Below are 16,967 nucleotides of genomic sequence, written 5' to 3'. Positions count from 1 at the left end.
TTGTACCCACTCCCCCACCCGAAGCAAAATACCCCCCCCCCCCCCCAATAAAAAATCTTGGATGCGCCGTTGATTCCTGCTACTTCTAAAATTGGTTTCGCGGTGACATTAGTAAATGATGCGATCAGTCTTCGGACAGCGCAATAAGCAAACTTCAAGGAAAATATATCAAGATCTAGGTAAAGAGATCACAAGGACTTCAATGATTTCTTGCCACCTTTGGCACTACAAACTGTACCAAAAGTCAAGGTTTCATCTGTCATTATTAGGAGATGTCTCACGGATTTCTTTCGTCACATAGTTAATTCTTCCAATGCAAGCATAAATTATGATTATAGTCAGTACTAAAGTGGCTTAGTTTGATTCTAGTGGATAGGTTTTGTCAGAAAAAAGTCACGGTGACAACCCTGTTTGTATGGATTTTACAATGATTCACCAAAACAATGAAAGACATATAAACTTTGTAGCTCTTTATTATTACTTCTAGTCTCCTACTCCTTAGAAGTACTCAATTTTTATATATTGCAAATCCCGAGCTCGAATTCATAGTGGGTTAGTGAACACTTGAAGATCCCACGACCAAATTCTCGGCAAAAAGGCAGAATTATTGTGTCATGTTTGAAGCAGACCCAACGAAAGATTTTCCTAGGTGTTACCCACTTTAAAAAAATTGTATGCATTACGGGGTGTGAGTGACACATAGAACAATATGCTGTGCGAAGAAGTATAGAGTGGGGGAAGTGTGCCACGTGTGATGGAACAAATTTCACTCAGGATATACAGCAGGAAGAAGAACAGGTAGCCCCTCGATATTTTCTCTTTATATGGTCTTAAAAGTGAAGTGGCCTCTATGACCTCTGCAACAGCTCTAATCCATAAATTTGTTTGCACAAAGGTTCTTATGCTGACTAACATAGCTATATATACAACTATTTTTCACCTCTTGTGAAACTAATCCACTTATTTATAAGTTACCAGTCCCTAGCCCAGATTTTGTATCAGTTAAACAATTGCTGTTTCAAAACTGAAAGAGTATATCTTCTGGCAGATTAGTATATCAACTAAAAGCTTTCTAATACCTCTGTCCACGTTTTGATAACAGACAGAAAGCGATGGATACAACGAGACTCTGCGTCTCTCTGAAATTGGGCAACAGTACTAATTCACACGCTTGGGAAACACGACCCGCCTAGGGGAGTTTCTATGGCAACACCTGTCTCTCATTGACTATTCCTATGAAAGTATAAGAAAGCTTCAAGGTATTTGAACTCTCTAGACAATAATCTTTCCTGGCGATAGCTTTAGAATTAACAAGACTTCCATCATACTATCAGTGGCAAATATAGAGTAAAATTAATGAAGATTAAAAATACCAGTTTTGTGACGATAAATAAAAGTTCAAATAGGGATAAAATCCTTTTAATAGACAGTGATGATGATAAGAGTGATAGAAATTCACAAAAATACCAGATATTTTGGTCACATATACAGTGACCGTCATCAGTAGTAAAACAGTTTTACTACTGCAGTAAAGTTTTACTACTGATGACGGTCACTGTATATGTGACCGAAATATCTGGTATTTTTTGTGAATTTCTATCACTGTTATCATCATCACTATCTATTAAAAGGATTTTATCCCTATTTGAACTTTTATTTATCGTCATGGAAAGGCAGTGTGGTCTTCGAAATTATCTAAGTTTTGTTTAATAAAATGTCCAAAAGAGAATTTGATGGAGTCCATAATACGACAACCTGAACAAATTGAAAAGAAAATGAAACAATTTTTCTTAAAGAAAATTAAAAAACTCAAAAATAATTACCAATATTTTTAGCTATTTGCTTGCGTAAACACCTTAGGTGTTGGTGCAAGTTATTTTCAGGTCCAAGTCCAAGCATGGACTTAGTGAAATGATGAGAATTTGAAGATTTCAATTCAGCCCTTTTGGAACATATTTTTAATTTTCCAGACCATTTTATTTTGTTCGATAATGTCTCTTTGAATTCTAGGGACCGGGGTTTAAAGCAAAATTTTCATGAAACTCTTGAAATTCAGAAGATTTTATTCAAGAATATAGCTTTAAATCATGACATAGGTGAATTTGGTTTGAACACTATGTCTATCTACGATAATTTATTAAAATCTGATAGAGTGAAGTTCAGGTCACCCAATGTAGTTAACCTCTGTCTAAGTGTTAGTTCATTCAACACTAATGAACCGGTTCCAAGAATGTCAAAGAGACTAGCTTCCGCTTCTGCTTTGAAAAGAATTATATTATTAAACAATATAAAGTTTTATTTTATTTCGTATATAAACTATTGCTTTTAATTGGTTTAGTTTAGTTTTACTACTGATGACGGTCACTGCATATGTGACCGAAATATCTAGAATTTTTTGTGAAATTTCATCACCGTTTGGGAAAATCACTGTCTATTAAAAGGATTTTATCCCTTTTTGAACTTTTATTTATTGAATTAAAAAAAATCAGTTCCAATATAATTTTAATATTTATTACCAGATAATCAAAATAGTGTAACAGCAATTCACACTTTCCGAAGTAAATAAAAACAGGAAGTTATAGTACTCTGCCTGCCGTCTTTGTTTTGTCAAATTCTTTAATCGAACCGTTATGGCTTACGTTTTGTACCAGCTACTACTCGGTGAATATTGACGTCAGTCCAACCAACCTCTTTTGGGTCATAGACGATTAGAGGTACGTTTTTAAGAGCTTCAGCTTTCCAAGTGGGATTCAAAAATAAAATTAAAGACGTCTTTTGGGCTTGAACACATGGTAAATTGTCTGGAAATAGCTTGAACCCCTCCCCCCCCCCAGAAGAACGGAAAAGCATCCATTGCATCAAAATCTCTCGACTGGTTATAGATCAACGCTTTTCCAAGGTTTACACAATGTTCTAGGATAAATTACAGTGATTTCCCTTCTAATTTACCACCATAGTACTGAAAACAAATTCTCAAATAAGCTCAAATTTCGATAACTAAATCCCTCTTTAACCGAAGTGATAACAGTTTCCAGGATTGACAAAAAAGTTAACCTATAATTTATGGTTTGAATTTATTCTTGGGTCATCTTCACTCTCATTAAATAAAAAAAAGTTTTCTTAACTGAAAGTAAGGATCGACATTAAAATTTAAAACGAACAGAAATTATTCCGTATATGAAAGGGGCTGTCCCCTCCTCAACGCCGCGCTCTTTAAGCTAAATAATTTCTGTATAATTTCTGTTCGTTCTAAATTTTAATGTCACTCCTTAATATCAGTAAAAAAAAAATTTTTTTTTATTTAATTTCTGAACGTTTTTGAATTAATGCAGGTTTTGATTATGTCTCAGCGTACATGAATAATTAAAACGAAATTTGCATACTAATTTTACTTTTTTTGGTTAAATGGCTTTCTCGAAAGTTGTTTCATTTTATTTACGAACGTTTTGTTAGTAATAAATATACGTAACTTACCAATTACCTTACGTAACAAACTTCTATATTCGTATTTTTATTACGTATATTAGGGGGTTTGCCCCCTAGTCAATACCTCGCTCTTTACGTTAAAATTCGAATTTTGTTCAAATTCTTTAAGAATGACCCCTTAATCACAAAGACCGTTAATTAGAATAAATAGCTCTTATGAAAAAACTAAAAAACTTTAGCGTAGAGAGTGAGGTATTGACTAGGGGGCGAACCCAGTCATATATGTAATAATTTCTGCTCGATTTAAGTTTTGATATTGCTCCTTACTTTCAGTTGAAAAACTTGTTTGTTTTTTTATTTAATTTCTGATCGTTTGTTTAAATAATACTGGTAAATCCGGTTCCCCCTTCTTAGCAATATCCCTTCCCCCATGAAAACTTCCTCCATGGAAGATCCTCCCAAGTAACCCCTGACCTCCCCCCCCCCCTACCAGATAAAATCCCCCCCTGTAAACGCCTGTATAAGTCCCAATAACCAATGCTGTATGTAAACAATGGGCAAAGTTTAAATCTTGCCGTCCGGCCCCCGGGGACGGGGAGTGATGAAATTATCTTCAAAGACATAGTTATTATATTTTCGATCATTCTGAACAAAATAGGTATCTCAAAATTTTGATCAGGTGACTTTGGGGAAAAAAATTAGCGTGGGAGGGGGCCTAGTTGCCCTCCATTTTTTTGGTCACTTAAAAAGGGCACTACAGCTTTTAATTTCCGTTCAAATGAGCCCTCTAGCGAACATTCAAGGACCACTTGGTCAATATGATCACTTCTGGGAAAAAAAAACATAAAAAAAAAACAAATAAACACGCATCCGTGATGTTTCTTCTGGAAAAAAAATACAAAGTTCCACATTTTGCAGATAGGAGCTTGAAACCTCTACAGTACTGTTCTCTGATACGCTGAATATGATGATGTAAGACTAAGGTTCTATGACTTTTAGGGGGTGTTTCACCTTTTTTCAAAAATAAGGCAAATTTTCCCGGTGCGTTACTTTTAATGGGTAAGACTAAATTCGATGAAGCTTATATATTTGAAATCAGCATAAAAATTTGATTCTTTTGATGTGTTTATTGGTATCAAAATTCCGTTTTTTAGAGTTTCGGTTACTATTGAGCATCGTTACTTACAGTTCGTTACCACGAACTGTTTGATAAAATAATTGTCTCTGGCTTTTCTGTAAAGTTTTACTGCTGCCTGTTGCTCCATTGTAGTCAATTTGTAGCTTTCACTACTATCTTCTAAGATCTTCTCAAAATGACCATTGGCCCTTAATTTTTTTTTTTGAAGAATTCTCTAGTCTGTCTCAGATGCATCTGTTGGAGTAGATGAGTGACGGCTTTTGTCCCAGGTTGCTTTCACATAAAATTATTTTGTGAGTCCCACAGCTTCAACTCTTCAAAGATTCCATTAAGCTCATTCTTTTCAACAATATCCATTAGAGCGTCTTACACTTTACTTAATGGGTAACAAAAGGACAGCAATGTGTCGACTCTACTCTCTTATCTTGTATCACTTAGAGATGTGAGCATTAGAGATGGTAAATAGTGCATGAGAACTGAAAGTAACAAGGTTTTAACTCCCAAGTTTAGTTTCGTTAAAACCAGCCTCACTTGTGTTCGCGTCTCTCTCTCTTTTCTTTCAGCTGTCTTTTCTTTGGTTGTTGAGGCAGAGTGGACAATAATTGGTGACACTGAAAACATGCATAAGGATTATACTTTTTAAAAACAACAAGATATATTCTAACTTCTCTACCATCGTTTTATTTTAAAACAGATCTCCATATTTCAGTTCATCTTCAAGAACTCCCTGACTTTGTAAGCTACGTGATAGATTAAGAAGTTGGGACCCCCAAACATTTAAGATCCGTGCCAGATCAAGACTCGGAAAACTAAAAAATTGATTTGAGAACTTGGTTAGATCACAAAAGCAATTACAATAGAAGAAAAAAATTCAAATAATCTGATTGGATGGTTGGGATTAGTTGCCATCCAGAAAAATCAAGGCGAATTATGAAATTTGATGCTTAATCTGGACCACCAATAGTCAGAAAGTGTTTTTCCAGTGCAGCCCGTTCAAGTTAAATTTAATATTCCGACTTAATGCCTATAAAAGTAGGCTAAAATAAGTTGAAAGAAAGGAAAAGTCTAACCTCCCAGATGTATCGCATCGGAAAATCTTCTAATATGTCAGTTTCACGAACAGGTATGCCAAGTAAAGGTCCAAATTGTGTAAAACTTTGAATTGTTTGTCTGGCTACTACACTTAGTCCGTGATTTGGATCTCGTTGCTCCAGTCGGAATGCTCGTGGAAGTGATGCCATACTTAATGGGGTCTCGGCCGCCAACAACGCTGAAAAAGTATTTTTGAATAGAGGTTGGAGTGGTTGAGGCAGAATAAGGGGCTGAAAATGTGCATTTCTTAAGCTCGTATTTTATGCTTATTTTATTAGACCTAATATAATATTTTTGAGTTTTTTTTTCAAAAATTCAAGGAATGATATCGAAAAGAAACGCTCAGAACTAAAGTGAAACCTGTAATTAGAGTACTCCCATTGGTTTTCACTTACAAAAATGAATTTACGCATTTGAAAAAAACTGAGAAAGGAATTTTTTTCCTGTTGCCAAAGTTTGGAATAATATTCAAAATAATCTCAATAATAGTAATAATAATTACAACACAAAAAGAAATTATTAAACTGAAATTATGTTCAGCACAATAGTCAAGGAGAAATATTACAACGATTTGACAAAAAGCATTTCTTTGGATCCTCCTGCCAAAGTAAATGATAAAACAAAATCTGTTTTGTCTTTTTTAATACTGAAAAAAGCAAAAGAATCCATTAAAAAAATTAAATGCAAAGAACAGATGATAACTATCACTAATTGAATATAAGATTGTAAGTGAATGAAAAAAAAGTTCAAATCAATTTCAAAGAGGTTGAAAATAAAGGTTAATCTGAAGAAATACTTAAACAAAACATAAAAACAACATCTAAAGCCAGTATTCAGGCCTCGCATTCTCATCAAAAGGGGACAAACTTGAAATTTAAAACAAATAGTTTTTGACAATAAGGGGTAAATTATGAATTATTCAAATAATTAAAAATTTATTTATTTTAATTTTGCATAGCTGGAGGAAATTTATTAATGTGTTTATTATTATATAATATATACTTTATAATATAGAAAACTGATACTCGTAAAATTGCATGTCAAATTTCTTAAATTTAAACGGGATAGTCCTATATTAGAAAGATTTTGCACTGAAAGATTTTTGCAGCCCTATATTAGAGAGAACTACTTTACATACGTAAACTACTATGCAGGTATATTCTATTTAAATACTTAATATATAGAGAGGGTCGTACAAACATATCTAATTAGTCCTCACGCCTATTTGACCCAGTCCTGTCCAAAGCAACATAAAATTAAACAAAAAAAAAGAAAAGTCATACGAAACTTGATCGAAGACAGCTTAAAATGAGAGCCTCTTTACATAAAAAATTAAATATAAAAAAAACAAGTTTTTTTAACTGAAAGTAAGGAAAGACGTTAAAACTTAAAACGAACAGAAATTATTCCGTATATGAAGGGGACTGTCCCCTCCTCAACGCCTCGCTCTTTACGCTAAAGTTTTTCATTTTTTGAAAAAAAAATAGAGTTGTGAGAAAGTCAAACTTTAGCGTTACTTGAATAATTAAAACGAAATTTGCATATTAATTGTACTTTTATTTGGTTAAATAGCTTTCTCGAAACTTGTTTAATTTTATTTATGAACTTTTTTATTAGTAATAAATATACGTAACTTACGAATTAACTTACTTAACGAACTTCTATATTCATAAATTTTTAACACGTATATTAGGGGGTTCGCCCCCTAGTCAATACCCTGCTCTTTAAGCAAAAGTTAGAATTTTTTCCAATTATTTAAAAATAACCCCTTAATCACAATCAGTTGATCTGTTGAAAAACTTGTTTTTTTTTAATTTTATTTCTGATTTTGTTCTTTGAAAATGATGATACATCCAGCGCCCCTTCATAGCCATGTTTGTACCTTCCTGAAAACTTTCTTCGTGGAACGGTTCTTCCATATAGCCCCCGAACAACCCCCACCCCCCACTTACCAGAAAAAATTTCCCCTGAAAACGTCTTTACACTTCCCAATAACCAATACTATATGTTAACATTGGGTAAAGTTCATAACTTTCAGCCCTCTCCCTGGGGGCTTCGAGGGATTAAGTCATCCTAAAAGACATAGTTTTAATATTTTCGACCATGCTGAACAAAATAGTTATCTCAAAATTTTGAGCGGGTGACTTTGGGAAAAAATGAGCGTGGGAGGGGGCCTAGTTGCCCTCCATTTTTTTGTCACTTAAAAAGAGCACTAGAAATTTTAATTTCCGTTCAAATGAGCCCTCTCACGATATTCTAGGACTACTGGGTCGATACGATCACCCCTGGGGAAAAAAAAATAATAAAAAAAAAAATTAAGACGCATCCGTGATCTTTCTTCTGGCAAAAATATAGAAAATTTCGCATTTTTGTAGATCGAACTTGAAACCTCTACAATAGGGTTTTCTGATACTCTGAATCTGAAGATATGATTTTCATTAAGGTTCTATAACTTTCAAGTTTCCACCTTTTTTGGAAAATCAGCCAAATTTTCTCAGGCGCGTAACTTTTGATGGGTAAGATTAAACTTGATAAAACTTATATATTTGAAATCAGAATTAAAATTTGATTCTTTTGATGTATCTATTGGTATTGAAATTACGATTTTTAGAGTTTCGGTTACCATTGAGCCGGGTCGCTCCTTACTTACAGTTCGTTACCACGAACTGTTTGAATAGGGAGAAAACATAAAATTAAACAAAAAAAAAAGAAAAGTCATACGAACCTTGATCGAAGACAGCTTAAAATGACAGCCTCTTTACATAAAAAAAAAGGGAGAAAAAAGTCATTCTATTCCCTGCTGAAACGGTTTTCATTTTTTTTTTTCTTCTTAATTTTTCACCTATTTTACTTGGGGGTTCAGCTTTAAACGAAAAGGGAAGGGAAGATTAAGACATAAATAAGTGGATACACAATAAAAATAAAACGGTTAAATTTGGAATATTAATGAAAGCCCCACAAAATTAAACAGCAATAAAAAGAGGGGAAAAGATCATTACATAAATTTTAACAGGCAAAAGAAAATGAAATTATAAGTACTAACAACGTAAAATTAGGGACAGATTGACATAATTAATTTAATTGTGATATGTAGAAATAGAAAGAGGACAGCTTGACTTATACTGCTTCTCCAAGTAAAGCTCAAATTCAGTCGTTAAAAATTAACATGAGAAATCGAGATAATTATTTAAAAAATTTATATTAAGGGCATATATTTTCTGATTAAGATTATTGCACTATGTCATATATATGCAAAAACCCCGGAGCTGACACAAATCGATGGATCAACATACCCCTACTGTAACGGCATATTTTTTTATGCACAAAACTTCCAACCATTGTTCTTTTCTACGCATGAATTTTTAACATAATTTAAGAATCGCAGGAAAAGCAGGAAATCTTTGACATTAATTCATTCATATTTCACGGTGCATTGAACCTACAATAAAAGGGCTTCATCGCCATAAAGCCTTTGTTATATAATTTTAAGCTTGTACTCTCTAGTTACAACTCAAAATCAGGTGAATGAAATACGCCATTAAACTGATATAACACGTGCGAGCTCATTCCTGTGGACAGTATAGCATGTAAACGGGAAGTTAAAGCCATCAAAGGATTGACATTAGTTTCTTCCTTTTATCTGATTATTTTCTATGGTTTAAGGCGACACGATACCTTAAATCATTTTTCGAGCCTCGGCGTCGGCTGACCGTCACAAAGATAAAGGGACACATTAGTAAATTTTCCGAGGTGGCTTGCCATCATCGAGAGGTATTGGGAATTTGTGGTTTGACTATGAAGTTTGATTGAAAAGACAAAGAAATTTTAGGTCCCTTTTGTTGGCAAGATTGTCAATCAAAGTGGTTAGCACTACAGGAAACTCCCAAAGCTATACAATTTCTTAAATGATATTTCCTATGAGCTGATTTTTAGCATTTTCCTAGCACATATGCAAGAAGATTCTTATGGATTGTCTTTTCCTGAACTTTAAAAATAATATTCTGCTCCGTCACTTTCTGATGATGTAACTTTCATTAAAAGTGAATATCTCTATCTTCAGCACAAAATGGGAGAAGTTAAATATTTTTTCTAAAATTTCTGGAAAATTGGGTGTCGGCTTCTAGTTTCCTGTCGTTTAATTGATTTCCTATCCAAGCTCTTCAAGTTACTGCAAGACACAATCAATTTTATTATTTTGGTCACACAAACTATAAGAAAATCTATAATGAACGAGACAGTGTGATGCTTTAGGACATCGTACACTCTTAAAATCCTTTGGTTGTTTAGAAACCTAAGAAAAAAGTGCGAAGAACCAAAGCGTGATTGCTTTTGAGTATGTGACTACTTCAGGAACTGATTGCAAAATTCTCACGATTCAAAAACTTTTTTCTCCCTTTTGCTGGCTTAAGATTTAATGCAGGAACATAGGAGAACCATTGAAAGGCGGGTTTGAAGGCAACACTTAAAGAATAACATGATTGGCTTAGGAAAACACGTCAGAGACGTAAGCCATTGAAGTTAAAGCATACTTTTTATCATAGAACTATAGAACAGCAACCTCTCTCTTTCTCTTTGGTTGAGAATTGAGATACATGAAATTACTTCCATGGACGATGGGACATCTAAGAATTAAAATCGATGTTTGGTAGTTTAAGATACGGTATGTTACTTATAAGTTCCACAGGAAAACCCTCATGAAAAGAAAAAAACAAAAACTTACAATATTGAGAAAAAAAGATAAACAAACGAACTTTGCCAATCAATAGAACTTGTTCACTTTGACAACAGAACAATTTGTTTTACAACTTGTTCCAATTTGTTTTAAAAAATTGTCACATACACTTTTTGAAATTTTCCTGGCTAAATTGTTTTCCATTTTCAAATCTCATGCTAACCCTGGTAATTACCGATAAGAAGCCAATTTGAATAATTCTATAGAACAAATAAGGTTAACACATTCCCGGCCATTATTTTAAAGAGATGTCAAGGATTCTTAAGAGTTTCCTTGTTTGAGTTTGAGTATGGAGAATATTTACGTATTATTTAGCATAAAAATAATCAAATCAATTAATCAGCGAGTTTTGGAATAGATTTCTGTAATTAGGGAATACGATATTGAATTTATCAAATTAAGGCCTAACAATTCCTTTATCATAGAAACCTCAAACTAGAAAATCTGAGAAATTCATTTAATCAGTTTGGCTTCTGAACAGCTCATGTAAACTAGTGGGAGGAACATTTTTATTTAATCTCTTTTTAGTTTCTGAGTTTTGTCAAATAGTTCAAATGTTCAAAAGAGCCCCGATTTGGTTAAAGATGTCTTAATGTCATTTTTGCTTTTTAATTCATTTTTTTAGAATCTAAATCTACTTATTTAATTTTTAAAATTCTAATTAGAACACCTTTGTATTCAATTTTTTAGTTTTTGACTTCAATTGTAATACATTTGCACTCCAATTCATATTCCTTGCCTCGTAATCCTAATTTTTTTTTGGTACAATTGAATTTTAGCTTTAGAATTAATTTTCTTATTTCACTGCCAATGTGGGCTGAATAGTTCCAGGACAGAACCTCAATTTATGTCAATTTATATCAATTGGTTATTAATGTCAATTAATAGCACCTCAACTAGCTTTACAAACCTCCTTCTAAAAGAAGATTAGCTTTAGGGTATTTAGTGTTCTCGGTCTGGTCAGGAAATTTTTCCTCACCGGCAGAGCTTGCTGTTTCCTTTTCTTCTTTCCTTTCGTCAATTTTCAAGTTGTTGGAATCCTCGTCAGAATCTTGCTTTCCTACAATTGATATTCGCATAAATTTCACTTCAAAAATTAATGCTCACATTTACAAATAGTATTCTATAAGGAGTTTTCAAGTAGAAATAGTCCCAGACGGGTAGCAATTAAATCCTTTAAGAAGAGTCCAGCCGTCATGGACTAAAAGAATAAGAAAAGTAAAGATGGATAAAGCATTATCATTTTTGATGGTCACAGCAAGGGGATTTAGTCAAAATCCTCAGGTACACTTATGTTGGTAGAAAGGGGGGAGGGGGCAATAAAAATCCTAGATCCTCAAAAAAGAACATAAGTTAGCCTATGGTTATTTTTTTATTATGTCTGTCATCCACCAGCTTCACTCCTAGTGATTTTATATAAAGGATTAGCCAAAAGTAAATTTTGCATCATTATTTGGGTTTAGTATCCACATAAAAAAATAAAAGTAATATTTATACGAAATAACGCTTTATTTCGTTCCCAACAGATTATCTATTTTGTTAGCTTCTCCTTATGCCTTATACGAAGTTTTTAAAAATCTGGAGTCTTTTTCCTAAAGAGTTCGGGGGTTACAACCCTTGCAAACACAAATGATTTTGACTACAGAAGAACGTAAATTGTTGGCCTTCTCTGTTGGCTCAATACGGAAAGCGAGAAATCTGAAGTTTTTCACAGAGAAATTTTCAAGGTGTGCTTACTTGAGAAACACAATAACGCGTATATTTAAATAAATTAGTTCCATCTAGGGTCAAAAATTAGCCAAACAGCCATATGCTACCCCACAGAGAAACAGGTAGTTCGTTTTTTTTACTGGCTAAAAATAGTGAAATTATAGAAACAATTAAAAAAACTTAAACAATTAAAATACAAACAATTAAATTAAAAATTTTAAATAAATTAAAGAAATTAAATTAAAGAAATAATTTTAAAAATCATTAGAAATAGTGAGAACTGAATTTATTAGAAACATTGAGAAATTAATAGAAATACTAAGAACTGAAATTATTAGAAATAGTGAAATATTAGTAAAAATAGAAAAATAGAATAAAGGCTAAAAATATAGTATATAGTATTTTAGAATAGTATTTTTAGTATAGTATTTTTGACCATTAGTATTAGTATAATACCAATATATAGTTTTTGACCAATAGTCAAAATAAATTTTGACTATTTGGTGTGTGTATACATGCTTTAAAAAAAGTGAATCGTTTATCTCTCCAGAAATAAGTAACAACGCTGTTGGATGAGGAAAATACGACTTTATTCATACCATACGTACTTCCCAGAAAAAGCCATTGGGGTTGAAGCGTAATTTCCAACATAGAAGCAAAGGACAACGATGTTTTTTTTTCATCTTATTTCCTTTTCCTTACCTTTCATTGGCTACCGCATTGCTGTAGGAATACTGTCATAAATCCAAATAGTTTCACTATCTCTTGTGGCAGAATTTCAACTCTACAGTTGCTTTTAAAGTCAGAAAAAATTTACGTGATTCTTAAAATTGAAATAAGTTTACAAGGGGTTTCAAAAAGAAAACGAAAAACAATGTTGAAATGTATTTTCAATAATCTTTACGAAAAACAATTCCCATGATAAATTTTATTTAGAAGTAAAATTGAATACTAAGTAAATTAATAAAAATAGTTAACTTAATTGAGTTTATATTATTAAAAGTATCATTTTATATTCAGTGCATACCCAACACATACCCCATGATGAAAATAGGTCGCAAAAAATGAGACATTTACTGAAGAAAAAGAAAATAAGAACATTTATGTGGATTCACACATATGAAACAGATCATCACAATTAAGACAGAAAAATTCAAACTTCAACAAAATGTTTATTCTCAAAGACTAATATGTCTTCAAAGGAAAATCAAACCCTCTTAAAATGTCTGATGTCCTGTGTTATTAGCTCTTTTTTGTTGGTTTTTCACCCGTATTCTTTTCCGTTTTTTATTTTGCACCCGAAACTACCAAAATATGCATAAGTATATATGGAGTTTTTCCATCAAAAATTTGGTTCTTGATTTTTTCTTATCTTTTTTCTAAGATATCTATGTTCGTGAAAGTTGTCACTAAACCAATTCAAAGATGAGATTGCATTTTCACTGTCCTTTGTACTCTGATTTAATGTGCCACAGAAAATACCTAAATTAAGTTTAATGTACCCCTTTTCCTGTGGCCCTGATAACTATCAAACAGTTCGTGGTAACGAACTGTAAGTAAGGAGCGACCCGGCTGAATAGTAACCGAGACTTTAAAAGACGGAATTTTGATACCAATAGATATATCAAAAGAATCGGTTTATAGTGCTAATTTCAAACACATAAGTTTCATTAAGTTTGGTCTTACAATTAAAGGCTAAGAGCCTGAGAAAATTTGCATGATTTTCGACAAAAGGGGAAGACACCCCTAAAAGTCAAAGAATCTTAATGAAAATCACGCCATCAGATTCAGCGTATCAGAAAACCACACTGTAGAGGTTTCAAGCTCATGTATGCACAAATGTGGAATTTTATATTTTTTGCCAGAAGAAAGATCACGGATGCGTGGGTTTTTCCCCAGGCTTGATCGTATGGACCCAGTGGTCCTAGAAATATCGTGAGAGAGCTCATTCGAACGGAAATTAAAAGTTCTAGTGCCCTTTTTAAGTGACTAAAACGATTGGAGGGTAACTAGGCCCACTCCCCTGTCCCTTTTTTTCCAAAATCGTCCGATCAAAATTGAGATAGTTATTTTGTTCATCATACTTGAAAGGCCCAATAACTATGCCTTTGGATATAAAATACACCCCACGGCCCCAGGGTAAAGGTCTTTAAGTTGTAAAATTTGCCCATTATTTACGCATAGTATTTGTTACTGGGTAGTATGTATAAAAAAAATTTTTTGGGGGGGGAAGAATTTGTTGTGGAGGTTTTTCCACGTGGGAATTTTCCATGGGGAGGGAAGTTTCCAGGGGGTGAACTTGTCCGGGGAAATTATACACTGGGGGAATTTCCCAGAATTCCTGTACAAAATTGTTTTTATATGTTTTGCTTTCTTTTTTCCGTCTCAATTTTACGCGTGGATTTGTTAATAGTTATTGTCCGGGGTAAATTTTCAACAGGATTGAATTGTCTAGAGTATATTTCCGTGAAGATGGGGATTTCTCCGTGGAGGTGAGGCCAGATTTCTTGGCATTATTTAAAAAACGATCAGAAATTAAATAAACAATTAAGTTTTTTCAACTGAAAGTAAGGAGCAACATTAAAACTTAAAACAAACAAAAAGTATTACGTATATGAAGGGGATTGCCCCCTCTCTCAAAACCTCGCTCTCTACGCTAAATTTTGAATTTTGTCCCAATTCTTTAAGAACGACTCCTGAAACACAAGGTTCGTTTAATTAGAATAATAAGAAGCTTTTTTAAAAGTACTAAAAAACATTATCCTAAAGAGCGAGGTGCTGAGGAGGGGGCAATCCCTTCATATACATAATAATTTCTGTTAGTTTTAAGCTTGAATGTTGCTCCTTACTTTCAGTTGAAAAAAAAATAGTTTTTTATTTAACACTTATAAATAAGTTGAATAGGACTTGGATAATGAGGTTACCTTCTAGCTTGATTTTGCCCCTGCTTTCACTTTCCTCCTCAGCAAAATCTGGCTCTCCTCGGTAGTCAAGAATGCAATCTGTCGGTATAAACAACGGACAATCGGCATCTGGATGACTCGTGTTGCAGCTGTAGCAAGGACGGTTCTTATCTTCAACCGTTAAATTGAGGCATTCGTTAACCGAAGATGCTGCTCGAATACTGAGAGGAATTGGTGGATCAGGAAATTCCTAAAATGATACAAATCTGCTGAAAAGCACAATTTTTTTAATGTGAAAAATTATAGAGCATTAGGTAGAGGCCACACATTTAAAATCTAATATCAATCATGCACTAAAATTGAACATTAAGGAAACTTAATGCAAAGACTTTTTTTTAAAGATTTACAGGACTACATTTAAAATCACTCATTAAGTTTACAGCTGAAACAGAAGCTGTTCAACCTAAACTACTTAAAAAAAATAAAAAAAAATAATGCTGACGACTGGTCAACCATGCTGACCAATGGTTGCGCAGGTGCCGATCTCCTGATTCGATGCCTCTCACTGGGAGTGTAATGCACCGTTGGGGGCAAATCATCCGACGCTGACTAATCCTAAACTACGAACGTAAATTATTTAATATTACTTGATTAGCAACCAAATATGTTTCTAAATATAATATTTTCCCATTTTATTTATATATTTTGGATATTCTTATAAAAAAATCAATCGAAACATAAAAATATTCATGAAGTATCAATGGTTTAAATTTTAATTTTAAGGAATATTATCAAAGTATTCAAATGAAACTTCTTGCATTATACTATATTATGTATAATGTATATCGCTTATATATATATATATATATATATATATATATATATATATATATATATATATATATATATATATATATATGTATGTATATAGTATATATGTATATATATATATATATATATATATATATATATATATATATATATATATATATATATATATATATATATATATATATATATATATATATATATATATATATATATATATATATATATATATATATATATATATATATATATATATATATATATATATATATATATATATATATATATATATATATATATATATATATATATATATATATATATATATATATATATATTTATATTTATATACCTTATGCTATATTAAATAAATAAACAATTTTTTTCAGCTGAAATTAAGGAGCAACATTAACACTCAAAACGAACAGAAATTATTCCATATATGAGGGTGTTTTCCCCTCCTCAATACCTTGTTCTTCACGTTTAAGTTTTTTAGCCCATTAAAAAAGCTTCTTTTTCTAATTAAAAGGCCCTTGTGCTTCAGGAGTCGTTCTAAAAAAATTGGGACAAACAGTCAAACTTTAGCGTAATGAGCAAGGTTTCGAGAAGGGAGGTAGCTCCCTTATATACAAAATAATTTTTGTTCGCGTTGAGTTTTAATGTTGTTCCTTACTTTCTGTTGAAAAAAATTGTTAAATTTTTTTATTTCATTTCTGATCATTTTTCAAATAATACCAGTAAATTTGGCTCACCCTCCATGAAAAATTCCCTTCCCTAACGAGAAACTCCTCCATGGAAATTTCCTCCCACGTAGAATGTCTACTCCTCCGTCAAATTTCTTCCGGACAATTCCATCCTCAAAAAAATCCTCCACCGTAAAATTTTTTGCGGACGATTCTGCCTGAAAAATTCTCCTTAGCAATTGTTTATTTGAAAAAAAAACTCGAATTTCTAATCGTTTCTCCAATCACTCCGAAAATACTGCCTTCCGTCGAAAATTTTTGTCGGGAATCCCCCTCCTCAGTGGGAAGTTGGTTCCGTGGAAAATTTCCCCTTAGAGAATTTCTACTGTAGAAAATTGTCCCAAGGAGAATTCATCCCGTGGAAACTCCCCCCTCCCCCAGCCGAAAAATCCTCC

At 32.7% G+C, this 16,967-nt stretch overlaps 1 protein-coding gene across 4 annotated transcripts in view; it reads right to left on the bottom strand.

The window, feature by feature from the left end:
- LOC148941991 (uncharacterized) overlaps window positions 1–16,967 on the bottom strand; it is a 137,343-nt gene that overhangs the window by 60,812 nt on the left and 59,564 nt on the right. For 3 of the 4 annotated variants that reach the window (XM_089103425.1, XM_089103426.1, XM_089103428.1), the window contains 3 exons: window positions 15,023–15,251; window positions 11,299–11,448; window positions 5,635–5,834 (listed from right to left, as the gene is read on the bottom strand). In XM_089103425.1, coding sequence (XP_088959551.1) covers window positions 5,635–5,834; window positions 11,299–11,448; window positions 15,023–15,251 — 579 coding nt within the window. The remainder of the gene's footprint in view (window positions 1–5,634; window positions 5,835–11,298; window positions 11,449–15,022; window positions 15,252–16,967) is intronic. The other variant, XM_089103427.1, reaches the window with a different exon arrangement.

The sequence above is a fragment of the Artemia sp. Qi Xiang Cuo genome, chromosome 17, assembly GCF_049724085.1.
Source record: "Artemia sp. Qi Xiang Cuo chromosome 17, ASM4972408v1, whole genome shotgun sequence".
NCBI lineage: Eukaryota > Metazoa > Arthropoda > Branchiopoda > Anostraca > Artemiidae > Artemia > Artemia sp. Qi Xiang Cuo.
The sequence above is the reverse complement of the archived record's forward strand: the minus strand, read 5'-3'. Positions and strand labels throughout refer to the sequence as shown.